The sequence below is a fragment of the Alosa sapidissima genome, chromosome 22 (genome assembly GCF_018492685.1).
Source record: "Alosa sapidissima isolate fAloSap1 chromosome 22, fAloSap1.pri, whole genome shotgun sequence".
In the NCBI taxonomy this organism is placed as follows: Eukaryota; Metazoa; Chordata; class Actinopteri; order Clupeiformes; family Clupeidae; genus Alosa; species Alosa sapidissima.
Window position 1 is genome coordinate 2,733,668 of NC_055978.1, and position 20,730 is coordinate 2,754,397.

The 20,730-nt window shown below is 42.4% G+C and overlaps 1 protein-coding gene across 1 annotated transcript in view; it reads left to right on the top strand.

The window, feature by feature from the left end:
* LOC121697867 (von Willebrand factor-like) overlaps positions 1–20,730 on the top strand; it is a 169,119-nt gene that overhangs the window by 108,198 nt on the left and 40,191 nt on the right. Inside the window, exons 36-43 of the mRNA XM_042079654.1 lie at positions 343–584; positions 1,455–1,641; positions 2,016–2,238; positions 5,342–5,523; positions 6,970–7,039; positions 7,377–7,489; positions 8,303–8,334; positions 10,718–10,868. Of these exons, the coding sequence (XP_041935588.1) occupies positions 343–584; positions 1,455–1,641; positions 2,016–2,238; positions 5,342–5,523; positions 6,970–7,039; positions 7,377–7,489; positions 8,303–8,334; positions 10,718–10,868 (1,200 nt within the window). The remainder of the gene's footprint in view (positions 1–342; positions 585–1,454; positions 1,642–2,015; positions 2,239–5,341; positions 5,524–6,969; positions 7,040–7,376; positions 7,490–8,302; positions 8,335–10,717; positions 10,869–20,730) is intronic.

Here is a 20,730-nt window from a genome sequence, read left to right on the forward strand (position 1 = left end):
ACTGAATGTACAGGATCTTTACATAACTGCTTAAAGGATAACTCTGACCATTTTTCACACAGATCCCTGTTTCTTGAGGTCACCAAGTACTGTCGGTATGAAAGAATATTGGTGCTACTTAGCTGGAGTTGCTGCAGGGAACAGCTGGAGTAGCCAGGCCGCTACAGTGCTACAGGGGCATCTTTAAAATCATGCAACCCTGCACACAACACTGCACTTTGCTGCCGCCACCGCGTCGGTTCCGATTTAGTTCTATTTTGTTATCGGCGCTCAATCAACAGCGCACTCATGTTGGTGTCTATATGCGGAGTACTTTACATGTCTGCTGTCTATCCCCCACAGGCGTGTGCACTGTCTCTGGAGACCCCCACTATACGACCTTCCAGAACACCTACTACGACTTCCAGGGTGACTGTACCTACACATTGGTACAGGAGCTGTTGCCACGGCAACAGCTCAGCATTGTGGTGGACAACTTCCTTTGCAACAGACCATCGACTGTGACCTGTGCTAAAGGGATCGTTATCAAATTCCGAAACCACACCATCTCCCTCGCCCAGAAGACAATTTTAAGCAAACCACATGTATGTGCTCATAGGTCTTATAGTCATGCTTAGATTCTCTTACTTGCATAACGCAGAGATTGCGGAGAGAAATGCAGAGAGACATGCCAGCTTTTTGGGAAATTAGCTTATTCACCATCTCCCCCAGAGTTAGATAAGATGATACGTACCCTTCTCATGTCTGTACATGCAATAACTCTGATGCACCCACCGTTAACTTATTTAGCTTAGCATAGCTCAATGAGGTAGCAGCTCAACAACTAGCCTAAACTCTGATGCACCCACTGTTATCTTAGCTTAGCATAACTCATTGTGGTAGCAGCTCAACAACTAGCCTTAAACGCCCAAAAGTAACAAAAGAACTCCAACATTTTGCCATTTACATGTTGTGACTTGTATAGCTACAACATATAGGCTACAAATACCAATATAACATGAGACACAGTGATTTTCTAACCAAATACATACTTGGAACACGTGTTCTCATTCAGGTAAAGCACTGCTGCTTGGGCTGAATGATTGGCTCACAGCACCTGAAAAGCTCCGGTTTTACTATCCCAAGTTAGTCCGAAATTTGCCGAGTTAGTCCGAAATTTGGATGTACGTCTGGGTTTTTCCCAGGCTAATCCCAAGTAGCAGTGCTTCACCTTAATGAGAATGTAGTACCAAGCATGTATATGCTTAGAAAATCGCTGTGTCTCATTTTACATTGAAATGTGTTAGCCGAAGCTAGGCTAACGGTGGGTGCATCAGACTGATGTGCACACGCAGAGAGGAGAAGGGGTATGTATGTATCATCTTATCTAAATTGTTGTGGAACAGAATCTTTTGTTAGAATGTTTAAAGCTCCCCTGCTGAAGGGTTGATACAGCCTCAATGCCCCCACCCCAGGTCATCCTGAACAAGAAGCTTGTGAGCCCCCCCCATTGGGAAGACGGACTCCGCTTTGAGACCAGTGGGAACAAGGTCTCTGTCTACATGGAAAAGATCCGCTCCCACGTTTCCATGGCGCCCTCTGCCAGGGTGACCATCGCCCTGGCGATGGAGCACTTCCACAACAATGTGGAGGGACAGTGTGGTGAGTGTCCAGAGGGTCCAGCTGATTGGGGCAGATACATGGGGGTTGGGGCAGATGTTTGGGGGCCAGGACAGATACAGTGAGACTGGGGCAGATGTTTAAGGAGGGGGCAGCATTCACACAGTTTATAACAATGGGATACATCTGAAACCAATCTATCTAATGTTTATTACAAACTCAAGATCCAGATAAAATACAAATGAGTATATATACAGATAGAGGAGGTGCAGAGATACATGTTGTAATTATTGTAAATAAAGGTAGGTTTAAAATGTATGTATGTGTTTGTGTGTGTATGTGTGTCTCTAAAGCTCATCTATGAGTGTGTGTGTTTGCATATAAGTTCATGTCCATTTATAATGTGTCTAATGTAGGTGAGTGTGGAGGCAGCTCTTGTGTGCGCCCTGGTGGTGTGAGAGAGGATAACAACTGCTGTCCACAGACTGCATTCGACTGGATCTACCCCGACCCCATCAAGAATGGATTCTGCGACGAAGCACCACGAAATAAGTCATGTGTCCCCACTCCAACATCATCACCGACTCTTTGCTCACCAATCTTCAAAGGCTCTCTTGTCTGCGAGATTATTGGTGATAGGTATGACGCAGTCAACGTGTGTGTGTTTATACATTTCTACTATAACATGTTGGATAGTGCCTATCCTCTTTAGCCTAGAGGAGTCAGAGGTGTATTTGTGCAATTGTGTATTTAGGGGTCCAATCAAGGCAGCTGAACCCCTCACACAGACAGAATTTATGAAAGCTTTTTTTTCCCAAACGGAATTTGACCCGGGCTCGAAACCTGCCTGAGACATTGTGTGTCTTGTCTTTGAGGTAGTCAAACTGTGGTGTTAGAACCTGATTGACAGTGCGTCAAAAAACACACCCTTTCTTCTCTGTTACATTGCTCCGGAACTGTTCATCGCAGCGAGATGAATCCTGTATTGCATGACAGAGCAGAAGTGGGGCTTTCCAAAGAGACTACACACTTGTCTGTACGATCAAGTATGAAAATAAAAAAAAAATCATGAAATTAAATCAAATTGCATCATATATACAGTCTATACTTCTCTGCGTTCACCTGCGCACCCATTTCTCTCATTTGAATTACTCGCGAACCCGTGATAGCATAGATATGGCAAGCATATCAGATGATAGAGGAGACACATGGCTATCCATTGGTACCATGTATATCGATCCTTCTGGCTTATGAAAACAGACGAAGTGACTGCAAAATAATAACGTCATGTATACAAACCAACGCTGCACACCCATTACTCTCGTTTGAATTACTCGCGGATCCGTGATCGGATAGATATGCCACGCATGTCAGATGAAAGAGGAGACACAGAGCTATCATTTGATACCAAGTACGTCCTTCTGGAGAGTGAATGAAGTTTAGATTATTTTATACTTTTGTGTAATATTTACAATTTTGAATTAGAATGTTTGCCGAACGATGATAGATAGTACGATGACATTCAACCACCAGATGCCGCTGTTCAGACGCATCACACAATTCGGAGGCATATCCTACCCGTAAATCCTCAAATTATGGCCTGGATTCTATTTAGCCTATAGCCGGGCCTTGGATAATAGCCGGGGGCGTGGTCGATTCGGAAATAAAGGCTGGCTCCAAATACAAGCCAGGGTAATAATTGTCTAGTAGGGCTATCAGTCCACGAGCACTAGAAGACATATTGTTTTGATTTAACTCAATGAAATTAAAGAGATCTTCTCAATATTTTATATTTTTGGTTGGTTTAATATAGTTGCCAATGAAAAGTCGTTGTCCTATGGGTCTCCAACACGTCGCTCTCAAGCTACCTGTCCCTTGCCGACCCCTTCTGAGCTTGCCAGAGGCTGAAGCAGTAGCCTACCCTAATACATTTAAACACAATTGTTGCTGCGAGGCATTCCAGCCTACAAATTTAATAAAAAAAGTAAATCATGCATAATTAAAAAAATGAATGAATGAATGAAAGCTACTGCCTGTCTCGCAATAAACATCGGATGGAAATCCCGACTGTCTTTCAACTACATGAAACTAGTTTAATCAAATACCCCCCAGAGTTGCCTATCCGTCCCAACATTTTGCAATATAATCAAACAGTCCATAAAAGTAAATTAAATCCCAAACCAACACGAAAATTGTATGCTCCTGATAGCCTACCGCATGCTCGGACTGGTAATCTGTACAACCGGGCAAATGCCCGGTGGGCCGGTCCAACGTGGGCCGGTGACCTCCGGGATTTTTTTTTTTTTTGTAGTTATTTAGCCTATTTGCGGCCCGTCATTTAGGCCTAGGCCTAGCCTATAAATGCAGTTGCATCCATTTGGCTTGGGGGGTGACAGGTCAATCATTTTGGCCTCGCAATGCCTGTGTGTTACGATCGCGCCCCCCTGCCCCACCCCTCAAATGGATTTGTCCAAGCAGCCACTAGTTCGAGTGCATGGTAGCCTAGGCTGTATAAGTGCCCTCCGCTGGCTGGTGTTCACATTATTGCAGTTTAACCGTAAACAGCAATCAGAGGTCTAGTTTTATTCCATAAGTATATTGTTTATAGACGTTAGTTGCACGCGCTACCTAGAGCTCATTTACTGCACCATGTAGGCTACTGTAGTGCGGTTCTGTCAACATAAAAAATTCGGGCAGCTGTGGCCTACTGGTTAGCACTTCAGACTTGTAACCGGAAGGTTGCCTGTTCGAACCCCGACCAGTAGGCACGGCTGAAGTGCCCTTGAGCAAGGCACCTAACCCCTCACTGCTCCCCGAGCGCCGCTGTTGATGCAGGCAGCTCACTGCGCCGGGATTAGTGTGTGCTTCACCTCACTGTGTGTATACTGTGTGCTGTGTGTGTTTCACTAATTCACGGATTGGGATAAATGCAGAGACCAAATTTCCCTCACGGGATCAAAAGAGTATATATACTTACTAAAACGGTGTGATTAGAAACCAGATTTTGTTTTTAAATCCCGGAGAGACACCCCCGGACCCCCGTGTTATTGTGATTAGGCTATAGGTCCAAATCTTAATGTTTGGGTTCAGTTTATGAAGTGTTGCTACAGCATAATTACTGTGTGTTTGTTATTTATGGGGGGATTTTTTTTTTTTTTGGGGGGGGGGGGGGGGGGGGTCGTCGCCGCTCCAGTGGTGGGCCGGTCCAGGAGAAAATTGCCAGGGCCGAATTTTGCTCCCAGTCCGACCCTGGCCTACCGGTTTGCTGCTCCAAACGAAACGCATGTCTCACAATAAAATGCATGTAAGAAATAAAGGCCTGCCTCGATTACAAACCTGTCCCAAATGAAGGTCTGTGCTTTGCGCAGCCTAAGTAAATAAAAGAACCCAGCCATAATTTGAGGATTCACAGCATTTAAAGATTGTAAAACTTCCAATTCATGGCACGTTTTGTTTTTTTTTGTTTTTTTAATGCATTCTGCAGAGAAGGGAGACTGAGACTGTTTGGAATGAAAGGGAGAAAACAGTAGGCCTACAGAGTATCGCTCATATACATTTTTTTTGACGACGTAGGCTAGTTAAGGCGGCAGGTCTGTGTTGCTCAGGCGGCCACCTTAGCTGCAAAGTGCTGCGGGAAACCCTGCTGTATGTGTCTGTATGTATCTGTACGTTTGTGTGTCTGTGTCTGTCTGTCTGTAAAGATGTGTTTAACTGTCAACATCATGCCTGTCTCTCCCCTCAGTGTGTTCGACACGTGCAGAGAGCAGGGAGTGGACCTTGAGTCCCTGAAGAAGAACTGCAGGTTTGATTTGTGTGTAATGGATGTTCCGGAGCTGGCCTGTTCCATGGTGGCGCAGGCTGCAGAGGAGTGTTTGAAAGTGGGCGTCTGTGTGGCATGGCACCACCTGACCAACGGCATCTGCAGTAAGTGGTCACGCACACACACACACACGCACACACACAGACACACTTTCTCTCTCTCTCTCACACACACACGCACACGCACACAAACACTCACACACACACACACACACACACACACACACACACTTACAGTAAGCCATTTGTTAATTTTGCCATTTGTTCTGGGAAATAGGCAGAGATTATGTTGTCAAAAAGCAAGTGTACTATACTTGCATGATAGATCTGAAGTAAAGAAATTGCATATACGTACATTTCACACTAAAATGTTATATTGCCATTAAACATAGGCCTGCAAGGAAGTTAATATAGAAAATATATTTTCTATTACTGTAAATTAAATGGACTATAATTGTGTTTACTCATTATGCTGTTTATACTCTATATATAAAAACAAAATATTCATTGGGCTCTATCATGAGGGTCTAAAGCTCATCGTCACTCACTAGTCAAAAGCTTATTCAAATTTAGTAGGTTGTCCAGTCTACATTGGGAGGGTTTTCGTTATCAAACGTCGAGCGCATGGCGCAACAAGGTGTTCCTAGGTTTCTTAATCAGTCATGGGTGTGTTTGGGGCGTAACATCATTTAAATCAATGAGAATGACATCTGTCATTCCCTTTAATGCGCAAAGCATGATGTCAAAGAATGCATCGGTATTTTAACAGTCAATGGCGCATTTGAAGGAGTCTGCTTGCGAGACCGTATGGAATAGTCTTTTTTTGCTTTACTAAAACTTATAGCATAGCCTTTACGCGTTTGCACTCGTCTATTATTTGAACTCATTGGCAAAGTGAAACTAACTTCACCATGGTGTCAGTCAACGACAAGACAGTTATACGCAGTAAGTTACTTTCACTATTGACTGACAATGGGTTACCATTGAAAACATAGGCTGGAAAAAGCAACACTTACCCTAATATTTTTCGAATGACTGAATAAAACAACGTTTATCCTGCAGAGGAGTTGCTTATATCTCGTGATGGTGCGCCAGGCCACTCCCTAGGTTGTTAATTGCCACACCCCTGAGCGCATTGTTTAAAAAATAAACGTGCAAAATAAGAAAATAAAGAAAATTGCAAACAAAGTGCAAAGTAGAAAATCTGTTGAAGCTGTGGTTCCACAGTGTTTAAGGTATGCTACAAGACGTGCAGGTGTTGGCTTTGGTCTAAGCATTTCTTTTTAGTGTGTAAGCAATGGGCAAAAACTGTCAAATGAATAGAAGCGTCCATCCATCACACTCTCCAGGTTTCTGTAATATCCCCTATATGGTAAAGATGTTACTAAGTGCAACACTAGGGGGAGCTGTTACACTCTGAAGACATCAGTCCACTGTAGTGTGGTTGATTATATAAGACTTAAGAAGGTAAAATCTACCATTGTTACATATACCCTCAGACACAACTTTGTTTATGGGCTGCTAAGGTTTCTATTCCTGTTCCTGTTTCAGACGAATCTTGCCCTGATGGAAAGGTGTACCAGGAATGTCGTCAAACACCGGAAGACTACTGTTCTGGAAGGTGTGTGTGTGTGTGAGAGAGAGAGAGAGAGAGAGAGGAGAAGAGTTTATCAAAGCTGGACAGACTCATTATCAAACCAAAGTGGGAAAGAATGACCAAATGCAAGAGTGAGAGAGAGAACAGGTGTCTCTTTTGTCCGAAAGTGAATCTTGTTGTGTATAAATGTGTTCCCTTTTGGGAAGACAAAAGAGACAAGAGATTTTTAGGCACCAGGGTGATTTTGTGTTTGTGTCTGTCTGTCTGTGTGTGTGTGTGTGTGTATGTTTGTGTGTGTGTGTGTGTCTGTGTGTCTGTCTGTCTGTCTGTCTGCCTGTGTGTGTGTGTATGTGTTTCCCAGTCTCCGTGTACCTGGCCCTGTTCTGGACGGGGAGATGATGTCTGCCTGCTTCTGTCCAGAGCATCAGTTAAAAGCTGGAAAGTATAGTGACGTGTGTGTGGACATCTGCACTGGTGAGTTCACACACACACACACACACACACACACACACACACACACACAGACACGGCCTAATTTACTAAAATAAAGTGTACATATTTGTGTGTGGCATATTGTTGCTTGTACAACTGAACAATGAACGTTTCTTGAAAATGGTCCGAAATCGTAATCATCTTAGTTCTTCCGACAGCTCCAAACTGGCGAAATGTCTGGATTATGTTTCCCTCAGTCTTTTTTATACGTTGTCTTTCATTAACATCCTCGCCATAATAACAGCAGCCATCTCTGCAGAGTGCAGGGCCAATCAGCACCGTCCATTCAAGCATATTAAATACAGATGCAATCCCCTGAATGGCTAAATCATAATGCATGTGCTAAATTAGGCTAAAGTTATCTAACCTAAATGCTATATTTGCATGTTCACCCTCCAGTATTTCTTGCGGACTCCTGTAAAAATGCCTCAAACTATATTTTCATTGAGACAAACTTACTATGGCCAATATGTGTTAAATGGACAATATGTGTTAAAGGGGAATTCCTGCGATTTTTCACACAGATCTCCATTTACCGAGTACTGTTGCTACAAAGCTGAAAACAATTGGTTTTACCTAGCTCCAGTTGCTGCAGCCAACAGCTGAAGTAGCCAGGCAGCTACAGCGTATTCTGGGGGCATGAACATGGGGGCTCACAAACTTGAACAATTGTTTTCAGGTTTTTCTTTTTGTACCAACAGTGCTTGGTGACCTTGAGAAACAGAGATGTATCTGAAAAATCTACCCCTTTAATAGAATAATTAATCCCTTTTCTCTTTTCTTTCCTTCTCTCAGACTGCCAAGGCCCTTATGGGGAACCCAAGCAGGTAATTCCTCAGGCCACACACACACACGCACACACACACACACACACACAACCTTAATTCTGTATTTTATATATATAATACCGGTACTTAGCCATAAATCAATTAAATTCAGATAAATTCAATTCAATGTAATTCAATTGAATTCATATAAAATATAAATATGTATTATACACGCATGAATAGACTAATTTTGGGGGACCAGCTTGATGAGCATCTACAGCCCCTTATACCTCTTCCTTGTAGATTCAATCCTTGCCGTTTCATTCAATCACACACACACACACACACACACTCTCATACGTGCATTCACACACGCATTCACACACATACACACACACGCACACTTGAAATTAGCACCCTCCATGTGTCAGTGGCGAGTATATTTTTGTATTAGCATGTGGAAATGGCTGAAAGTGGTGGAAAATTGCCATATCAATTGCCACATTCGCAACCTGGTCTCATTAGCGAAACGTTCCCCTGGGACCGTTTTCGCAAACCCAGCCAAACGTCCCACCATGCACGTTTCTGAGGTGCAAACTAGCCAGCGGGGGTGATAAAGAGATACCTTTAGACGTTGTTTACTACAGTTAGGTGTGATACTAAATTGTAGCTTACACAAGCTCAGCAGTATTCTTTGGTTACCAAACCAAAGTTTTGGATTAATAGTGCTCGCTACGTTTTACGAAATATAAGGGCGAAATATAAACCCTGAACTGCCGTCTATGAGTTAGCTGCCACATCTTGGTGGGTATTTTTTTCCCGCGGGCAACCCGGGGGATTTTAGTTCAATTGTAAACACGCTCGACTTCCGCTCCGAGGTGCAGCTGTTCGCGGGTTCGAATCCGGCTGTGTGCAGGGCTGAGTCGTGCAATTCAACGCAAAAGTACTGTGAGGGAACACAAAACTATTGCGTAGGAACGCAAAACTAAAAGTATTGTGAGGGAACGCAAAACTATTGCAAAGGAACGCGAAACCATTGCGAGGGAACGCAATAATGCGGTCTAAAAATATTTACCAACGTAACCCTTCCCTGGCTCCGTAGAAAAGAGCACATGTTAAAAAACTTTTCTCCAGCATATGGGTGCTGATCTTCAGCCTGAATTGTCAGGTTGCTAGCAGTGGAACGTAGCAGAGGGACGACAATGTAATAAGGTGAAATCTGAATCTTTCCATGTCACCGTATCAGGGGAGCAATGAGCTTGTTTAACCGCAATAAGATGGTCCTATAACGGGGTGATATGAGACAGTGACAAAGTGCGTTCCTTCGCTTCTGCGAAGGTAACAGTCTAAAGTGCCACACAGTATATGAACATGGGGGCATAGTATAAGTAAATATACTCTTTTGAGTCCCGTGAGGGAAATTTGGTATCTGCATTTATCCCAATTCGTGAACTCAGCACACAGTGAACACACAGTGAGGTGAAGCACACACTAATCCCAGCGCAGTGAGCTGCCTGCTACAACAGCGGCGCTCGGGGAGCAGTGAGAGGTTAGGTGCCTTTACTCGGGGTTCGAACCGGCAACCCTCCAGTTACAAGTCCGAAGCGCTAACCAGTAGGCCATGGCTTCCCCGTAAATAAAAACATATTCCTATTTCGCCCAGGGCGCAGGATTGCCTTCCGCCGGCCCTGAGTGCAACTGCAGCTCTATAACACATCCAACAGGGCACTGCGCTTTTGCCTGTTTAGGCTAGGCCTACATGTATTTGTTTGTTTTTGTTCTCTTGTTGGTCGTGACTTTTCCATGCTGCGATATTTCGCTTGTCTCAATTGAAGTTGTATCTCGTGTGTTTACAGCATTGACATGTCCCCGTGTGCGGATAGGGTAGAGGCTTTTTTACTGTTTAGTCTGTGCATCGGTGCAGCCTAGGCCTGCGAGATGCGAACTATAGTGATTGCTGTTGTAGCGGCAATCTTATACTCCTGTTTCTAAATAGGCACAGTGCAGATTAAACCTACTTGCTATGTCGCTTGATTTTCTGTAATAAATGCAGCAAACCCAGACCGGTTGGACCATCAGTTTCCCTTTTAAAACGAAACAGTGTAGCGTGAGAGGGAGAGTGCCTGCAGACTATTTAATTTGCAGCATATAGGGCATGACAGACGAACTCCCATTGTGAGCGCACACTACGGACCAGCGGCATCTTTAGCATTTTTTATTATTATTTTTCCCAGCAATCAGTACAAATAAGCATCGTTAAATACAACAATTCAGCAAGATAGATTTGGCCAAAAGTGGGCCCCTTTTACGTTTGTGGACCTGGAACGACTGCCCCCTCTAGCCCCCCCGCCACTTTGCTTATTCTACACACACACACACACACACAAGGGATCTCAAAGTACCTTTATAGCTATTTAATCACATTCTCCCACATCTCCTCCAGCCTGGTGACACCTGGGAGTCCGGCTGTAAGATCTGTACCTGTGATAACTGGACCAGAACCACTGAGTGCCAGGACCGGCCCACTCTCCCTGCCCCCCTCTGCAGTCCAGACTCCATGCTGGTGACAGACTGCTGTGGAGTCCAGACCTGTGGTAAAGAACCTATAATAACCTATAATTAACACATAACACATTATTAACATATTAACACATCATGACCATTTAAATACATTATTAACAGATTATAACACATCATGACACATTCTCACTTTCTATTCTTCTATCTTTCTTTTAGATATACAGTAGTCTCTAATTACTCTTTATTTTTCTACTGTATATTATTTCTATTTAACTTTGTGAATTTGAGCTGCTGACTCTGAGTCAAGACAATGAATTGCTTGTATTAGCTGTGACATTTCTATCAAGTACTGTATATGCCAATAAACTTATTACTATAACAAGCACTAACACACCAAATATACTTACAGTGTACTAAATATATCAAACAGTGATTTCTCTGAATGTTAGGACTTTATATAGGGTGGGCCAGAAGCAAAGATATTTAGAGATGAATCAATAAATTAATATTCTTCATAGTAATTAATCATAGACTATATATATAGAACTGGACAGTGTGCCGTCTGTTAAGAGTGATGCGAGCGTTAGTCCAGAGCCCCCTGGTGGCTGGCTGCAGTACAATGTGTAACTCCGCCCATCCCCATGTATTTTAATGGCCAAGTAGCCAACTTTCCGTGTCACTTTTCTCACCTAAAACTACTTTTGTATCAACAACTTTTTATTCGAAAAAATAGTTTTCAAGATGCTTCAATACACACAATTATTATTTTTAATGTTATATTAACAAATCTAAAAGGGGCGTGTTTACACCTATGATTGACAGCTGGCTGGCTGCAGACACGACGCTTTGTCCATTATGTTTTATCGTCTAGGCTGCAGACACTACCACGTCATCGCTCACTTATTTTAACGACACCTGATTTCGACACATAATCTAACTTAAATAATGTTGCTGTTATTATCATTAGGCTATATCTTATCACAGTCTGACTAAATACATATTGATAGTCATACATTGTGTAGTTGTTTGTAAGAGACATCGTTGTTAGTTGTGACAGATTCTTTGTGAAAAAAGATATGTGCTCTTCTTTCGTAGATGCTAAGTATATTAGCTCATAGCATGCTAAATCATGCTAGCATTAGCCAGTTGATAGGTAAAGTAAAAGGGCTCTGCTATATTGATCTGAAGTGACGTTAGCCATAGTCACCATCATTTACAGTCCTACTTGTTTCAAATGGTTTAACGTAACCAGTGATTGCCGCCATCATCGTTGCAACTTCATTTGAATACACTTAAGTCACTGGAGAAGGCGATGTTAAGTTTCATTAACGTTAACTCTTGCTTAGTTTTGCGAATGGCAATAAACGCCACCTAGCCTGCTAGGTCGACAACCTCGGTATGCCCATTTATGAATCAGCCCGACAAATAACGTTACTTGTGTTTTAGTGAACACATTATTGGACCATAGCTTAACTTGAGGAGGGATTCAAAGTTACAAATGGCCAATTTGCTTAGTATGCTCAGAACAGCGGTATCTGAAAATGCGTTAAGGTATCGTGGTACTACGTTTAAAGAAACATTTTTATTCTTTGTTTCAAGTGCATAAGAAAATACCACATTATGATGATGATGGTTATGGTTACCCTTAACAAATACAAAACAATATAATACTTAAAACAGGGATCAATCAATAGCCTAATGAAATAAACAATGAAAATGAGGGGGGAATGCAATAATAAATAATAATGCCCATTCAATCAATAATATAATAACAATAACATGGTAAGACTACATTAAGGAGAATATCAATAAAATGAATCAACAGCCTATAATGAAAATAAAACAGTACTACGGCATACAAACCATAATGTATAAGACGTGCTTAAAAGACCAAAAACTATCACAAGAACAAAGAGCACTGGGCAACTCATCCCACCAACATGGAACCACTGAGGAAAAGAGTCTTGAATTTGACCTAGCGTTTAAGACTGGTCGACACAACAAAAGCTCATCAGAAGACCGCAGTGGGCGGTTGGGGATGTATATCTTGATCATTGAATTAAAATAACAAGGAGCAGATCCAGTCAGTGTCCTATAGGCCAAAGTGAGAGATTTAAATTTAATTCTGGCTACTGTAGGGAGCCAATGGAGAGTAACTAGGAGAGGAGTTACGATGTGTCCTCTTTGGCTGATTGAAGACCAGTCATGTTGCAGCATTCTGAATGATATATCACACAAAAGAAATAAAAAAAAACATTCAATATTGATTTAGTATCAACCAATAATTATTCTGATATTAATATTCTTGTAACGTCTACATCTTTGTGTAGGCTACAGTTAAATACTAAGCAATGGCCTCTGACTTAAATACCAAGGCAGTTAAATGACCGTGGTATGGTATAGTCTACGTGATACACAGGACTACACAATAAACCCATTTAAAAAGCATCATCATCTCAGTATACCCATTTAAAATAGGCAAGGATACGTATTTAATAACATTTGGGGTTGCTCACAGTATATCCACTACTACAACTAACTAACTAGACTACACCACTGGTTAAATGGCGCATTGCAATTTACAATTTGTGTGAGTTCAGGGGCATACAGAAAGTTGAAGTTTGGGTGACAACAATAAAGAAAATAGAAACAAAGGGATGTGTACAACCTCAAGTATGAATGATGTCACATTAACAGAAGGTTCAGAGCAGCGGCAGACCTTTCTTGGTGCCACGCAAGTTATTGAAAGTCATGTGTTTTCAGAACGTAGTGGTGCTGTGCCATGTCCCATGTATAAGGGGCTTCAGGTTGATCCAGTGACGGTGGGTGATGATGTCAGGGAGATGGATGTCAGGGGACTTAGAGAAAGGGGGAGGACATGCCACCTCAGACCACCCCAGCCAAACCATTTCACGTAGGCATTCCCTTGCTTGCAGACTAATGTAGACCATGGAGACCACCTTGCCGCCACCTCCAGTACATTTAGCCATCACCCATATCTTACCTGCAAAAAGGAAAGTTACAATAAAGTTAGTCAGACAATTTTACAACATTACAAAGCATCTAATCAGGCACTCAACACCACTAGTAATACCAATTAATTAAATATATGTGTGCAATAAACTTCACAGCCTACCTAATGTTAACTACACATTTAAATATGCGGTGTGAATGTTATTAACTTGCGTCAGCTTGAAAAATAACGTTATCAGTATGACTGATCATGGACGTTAGATGACAAACTAAGGTCTTTCTCAAATGTTAACCGATATCCCTGGGAAGTGATTGGTTCTTGGCGTAGTGTTTAATGCAGGCGTTTCATTTATCGATCATTCACTTATGCGGTCTACAACTACCGACCTACCGATCTATTTTTTACAGTCTATGCTACTGACCTACCATCACAGAAATAGCTCTAACAGAGGTGTCTGTCGTTAACGTTAGAAAAAATACAACGCTGGCAAACTGGCTAGTAGTTACATTAACATGACAGGTTGATGAGGTCCATGCTTCACATTACGTTAACGTTAACTTGCGTTGCTTTATCACATCATACCGTTGCTTTAACACATCATACTGTACTGACTGTCTAGTGTTATTAATCCCCATGTACGGTCAATGGTTACTCCATGTTGAGACAGCAACAACTAATAAAACCAAGTATATCATGCATCGACTGTTACGGGAGCTGTGTGCTAATCTTCACTTCAACGACTAACTTAGCCTCCCGTTAACGGTAACGTTAATGTAGCATGCTAGCTGCTAACGTTAGCATGTAATTCGCTGTCCGTATTTCTGTTGTTAGCTCATTAGTATTCACCATACTAAATTGTCACAGTCTATAATCAACATAATAAGCTCTCTTAGACGTATAACACCAATAGACAAAAAAAACTTTTCAGTTGATACGGAACACTTACCAGACAAGAACAAACCGATTGTTGTTTGTACTGTTTAGCTAACTCACAGCCGCAAAATTCATCCAGCCAGCTAGCCTACGGCGCCGAGTCGACCTGCGTTGTGGAAAGGAGAAGGGGGCGTTTCAATTGACAAGGGACGTGTTTAATTCACTGAGTGGCAACTGAGTGGGCGTGCCTGACCGCGACTCTTCAATGCGCATGCTTCAACTTTTGCTGCGCAGCCGCACTTCAAATTGGCTCCAAATTTTCCAAGATGTCGTCGCCTCGGCGGCTTCAATTCCATAGAGCACTGCAGAATGCAGCCACACTGTCCAGTTCTATATATACAGTCTATGTAATTAGAGTGCATGAAAATGCAATCTACTGTTATCCGAGTTCTTCTTATTACAGTGCATGATAATGCACTGTACTGTTCTTCCTAGGCTTCTTATTACAGTGCATGAAAATGCACTGTACTGTTCTTCCTAGGCTTCTTATTATGACCGCCGCGCAGCGAAGCGGCGGTCATATAGGTTTAGTCAGATTTTTTTTTTTTTTTCTTTTTTTTTTTCTTCTTTTTCTTTTTTTTTTCTTTTTCGCATGCCCAAATTTCCGTCAATGATTCCCGGGACACTGAAAGACCGGGGTACACGAAACTTGGTGGACATGTAACCCCACATGGATAGCATGGAACCATCGTTTTTCGTTTTGATCTGTAGCCCCCCCGCTGAATTGGACCCCCCGAAAGGAGGGTAGGGCAGACACAGTTTTCTGTGAATATCTCGAAAACCGTAGGGTTTAGGAGGACCATTTTTTTTTTGTATGTTGATCTCAAGGGGCCATGTCAACCCATTCCATAACCACTCATTTCATGTATAGCGCCACCTAGTTAAACACAAAAAAGTAAAAATGAGGTGGTGTAATTGAAGGTATCTGTGACCTAACATAGTCAAAACTGCACGAAATTGGAAGTGTAGGATCATTATGACACCCTCTGTATGCACGCCAAGTTTTGTGGAATTCCGTTCATGGGGGGCCACACAATAAATTAATTTATGTTACTATACACCAACTGGCCTGTAGGTGGCCCGGAGACTGTTTTCTGTGAATATCTCGAGAACCGTAGGGCCTAGGAGGTCCACCTTTTTTTTGTATGTTGGTCTTAAGGGGGCATGTCAACCCATCCCATTACCACTTATTTCATGTATAGCGCCACCTAGTTAAAAATTAAAAAGCAAAAAATTAGGTGTTTTCATCTCAATATCTCTGGCTGACAAGGTCAAAACTGCACAAAATTAAAAGTGTAGGATCATTATGGCACCCTCTGAATGCATGCCAAGTTTTGTGTACTTTCGTTCATGGGGGGCCTTACAATAAAATAATTTATGTGTACATTTAGTGACGTACACCAACAAGGATTCCCGGGACACTGAAAGACCGGGGTACACAAAACTTGGTGGGCATGTAACCCCATATGGATAGCATGGAACCATCGTTTTTCGTTTTGATCTGCAGCCCCCCCGCTGGACTGGACCCCCCGAAAGGAGGGAATTACCAGTGCATGAAAATGCAAAACATATGGTGTGAAATATATTGTTAAAACAGATGATGTGCTAATTGGCAACCAACATGATGAGGTTTAATATAGTTGGAATGACTGAACTAGGTAGATGAGGTTTAATATAGTTGGAATGACTGAACAGTTAAATAGGTGGATAGTTTAAAAGGTTAAATTATTTGCTAGGTAGACGAGGTTTAATATAGTTGGAATGACTGGACAGTTAAATAGGTGGATAGTTTAAATGGTTAAATTATTTGCTAGGTAGATGAGATTTAATATAGTTGGAATGACTGAACTAGGTAGATGAGGGTTAATATAGTTGGAATGACTGAACAGTTAAATAGGTGGATAGTGTAAAAGGTTAAATTATTTGCTAGGTAGATGAGGTTTAATATAGTTGGAATGACTGAACTACGTAGATGAGGTTTAATATAGTTGGAATGACTGAACTAGGTAGATGAGGTTTAATATAGCCTGGCCACCTGGCCTAGGATTCTAATTGCTTAACGGCAGTCACTGCAATCCTTATGAAGCAGATATTACCTGCGCCGTCAATATCTACCCATACCAAATGCGGAAATGTGGAGGCCGCCAGGGAGTCATAGCGAATTCAGTGATCTCTAATGCCAGTAGATGCACACCGAGTGGGACCTGTATGAAGGGAAAGATTATTTTATGAAGAGCGATCTATATTCACAGAACATGGAAGAGAGTATTAGGCTACCTACCGCCATTCACCTCCGTGAAAGCGTTTGCGCTAGCATGCCATAGAGGGAAAATGTCCTGCAAGTGGAGGAACCAGGCTGACTTAAATAGCCTCAGTCTAACAAGCAATCAGCTCGTCCCTCCCCCTAATCAAGGTTGCCTGCTTGACTAGGCTACTATGCAGTATTCCACTACAATCCACCCCCCCTTTGTGAATTGTCGTCCCGACAATTTAGCTAACACCAGGGCCTGAAAACAAGCATAATCGTACTGCAGGTCCCCTGCTCCTGGGAATTCGCAACCCTTGATGCCTACCCCTGTTGGATGTGGCAGGTGATGTGGGTTAGAGTATGCTCCGGCATTTACCCTGTTGGTTTGGGGCAGGGAACCAGGAGGGCCTCCACGCTAGACCCCGCTAATGGGCCCCACCTTTACGGTGACCCATGACCCGCAGGTCTGCAGGTGTGGCACTACATGTTGCCCAACTCACCCAAAACCTTAGTCCATGGCTGGTCTGTAGGCCGAATGCCACGACAAACAGGGACCGAGGGGGGCTCTACACCCAGACCCCCGCTAATGAGACACACCCCACTGGGGTCCCATGGCCCGAAGGTCTCAAATAGTGAGGAACCACCCCTAGTTATACTTAACCCTCTAGGCGCCACAGTCGACTTTAGTCGACAAGATGCGGTACTGAATAAAACGGCCGATTTAGTCAAATAGGGTGTCATATTTTGTTCGACTTCCACTCCACTAGATGGCAGACATGTCATACGTCATCCCGGAGTTGAAAAAAAGTCATGCTTTAAACAAAACTTTCGCGCTACAGCTGCAGTGAATCCGTGCGTGCAATACCGGAGCTAGTGTGCGTGTGAGCTACTTTATCAGAGCGATATTGTCAACGTCAGCGAGTATTTGCATTAGATTATCGTCTAATGGCATCAAAAAAGTTTACCTGAAATGAAGTGTTGGGTCTTCTATGTTGGGACCCTGATTCTGAAGGGGAATGTCTGCCTTCAGAAAATGACGGTGATTCGTTTAGTGAGGCTTCAGATGCGTCCCTGCCTTGCAATGATGCAGCTGGACAAAGTGAGAGTTTACTCCATAGTTTAGCTTACACCAAGCACAAACGTTGAATCGTTTTCCCAATGTCACTGGTGGGAATAATGTTTCACGGGTTCGGAGTGTTCATCGGGAAGTTAGCAGGGTGTTAGTGGTGTGGCGAACGAGGCTGGAGGTAGCCTAATATCCATAGTGCTAGCTTCTGTCTTCTGAACGTGTGCCTCTCCACAATCGCGGCGACGGTAACGTGGTGGAGCCTTTGTCTAATGCCACTGGGTATGTTAGACGAGGTCGAAGTGCTCATAGGACAGTTAGGGGGGAACGTAGTGGCAGTGTGGGGAGTCGCAATGAGAATGACAGTAGGCCTAGTCCGAGCTGCGCAAATTCTCTCCACTCGGCGCACGCGAGGCAGATCTGGCCATGCTGCTCGCATGGTGGAGGTGGTGACACGCTCTCTCCCTCTCTCTCTCCCTCTCCCTCTCCCACACACACACATTAGGTCATGCATAGTCTATCACAAGATGATGGGAATGCCGGCCCTGTATGGATAGGGATAGGGAGTCATTATCTCTACAGCAAAAGGCCTGCTACATAAAAAAAAAATGTCAGCCATTTATTAGTAATGATTTACACTGTTGATTTGCTATCTATTTCCCTGATCATTTAGGACACACATCACAAGGACATGAACACACAAAAAGTAACACATAGTGTGTCTTTGTCAGCTAAGAAAAAAAAACAAAAAAACATCAACAAAAACAACAAAAAGAAAAAAATACTAACATTGTCTCTTGTCTTGTCTCGTCATCTCACTCCTGATCTGTGCCTTGCCGTGGCAAATGAGCTTTTGAACTAAACAGGTCTTGTCTACTTGTGTTTGTGTGTCATCTGAATAATATATATGTGCCCCATACATGGAATCAGAGTGCCTACTGTATGTAGTAAATGGAAAATCTCTACAGCAAAAGGCCAGTCTACCGCTACATGCATTTGGTTTGTTTCTGCCATTTATTAGTAATGATTTACACAGTTTGTTCACTACTTACTATTTACCTGAGCATTCAGTATTGTGCAATATAGCATACAGAAGGTGAGGGACATTTTGGGGGGGAAGAAGTGGTGCATTTTATCATTCAAACATGCGACTTTTCATGAAAATTCTATAATCCAAGATGGCCGCCACCATATGACGTCATAATATGCAAATTAGATATAAACATTTAATCTCTACATAAACTTTGGGTCATCCTTAATATTTCTCTAATTTACAGAAAGTCTCTATCTCTTATCACTTTTAAGATAGCCTTTTGAAATGAAGATGTCAAAATTGATCGTTTCGGAAAAAAACCTCTGGCGCCTAAAGGGTTAACACACAAAATACATACAGTAACACAGATGGTCAGTAGGCCAAAACACAGAAGCCAGGAGGGGGATCTTCCCAGACCCCGCTAATGGGTACTACAGCCCATGCCCCAAAGGTCCCCACAGGGAGAAGCCACTCCTGGTCGACCTGCATACAAAAACACATACAGTACACATACAGATAACACAACACGCGGGTGGTCAGTAGGCCGAAACACTTGCATGAAAAATACTTCTCAAAACAACAGCAATTATATGGGTGCCGTTGTTTTGGGATGTTTCCCTCATGCAAGCATCATACACTGATAGAGTATATATATGCTATTTAATTACATTTCATTTGAATGCCTGAATGTAAGAATTCAGGAAACACAATACCAGCTTTTAACATTTCTGTTTACTAGTTTATGTAAATCGCATAACACATGAACTGTTTACATACTACTGATAGCCCATTACTGTACACAATAATACTGTGCCCATTCATTAACATATAATAAACATCAGGCGTCTTGTTTACACATTTAAACCATATTTGCACTTCGAATTTCGACTCCAAATTGTAGTAACTACATATACGAAGTCTAAGGAAGATAACCAGGTAGTCTTCTCAAAGATTACGTTGATTTTAAGAGAACGCCAGCCCTCAGAAAAGCAGTAACTATTCATTCATTCACTTCCTTTTTTCTAGCTCGCAAAATCGCGGTTGTTCTGTTCAAAGATTACGTCGATTTCATGAGAACGCCAGCCCTCAGAAAAGCAGTAACTATTCATTCATTCACTTCCTTTTTTCTAGCTCGCAAAATCGCGGTTGTTCTGTTTACACATTAAAACCATATTACACTTCGAATTTCACTTCCAAATTGTAGTAACTACATCTACGAAGTCTAAGGAAGATAACCATGTAGTCTGTTCAAAGATAAGATACATTTTGACAGAACTACAGACCTCGTAAAAGTAGTACCAAAAATGACTCCATTCACTTCATTGGAAAATCGCGGTTGGTCTGTTTACACATTAAAACCATACTAACAATTTACATTTCGACTCCACATCGCTGTAACACCATACCAAGGGTCTTAAGAAGTGAGTCAATTTGGCTGATTACTTTAACGCATTTCCAGGACTTGTCAGCTCAAAAAAAGCAGTGGCTATTGCTAACGCATTCATTTTCAATGCCTAGCAAGTTAGCTAACATTAATAGGTTGCATATGACAACAGCAAATAGCTAACGTTTACGTTAGCCTACCTTACTTATTGTTGACGTTGACCTGACACGTTCATAAGTTAGACCATAGACTGATAAGGACGTCCATCAAACTAAAAGGGTTCGTTGTTCGATGTCTT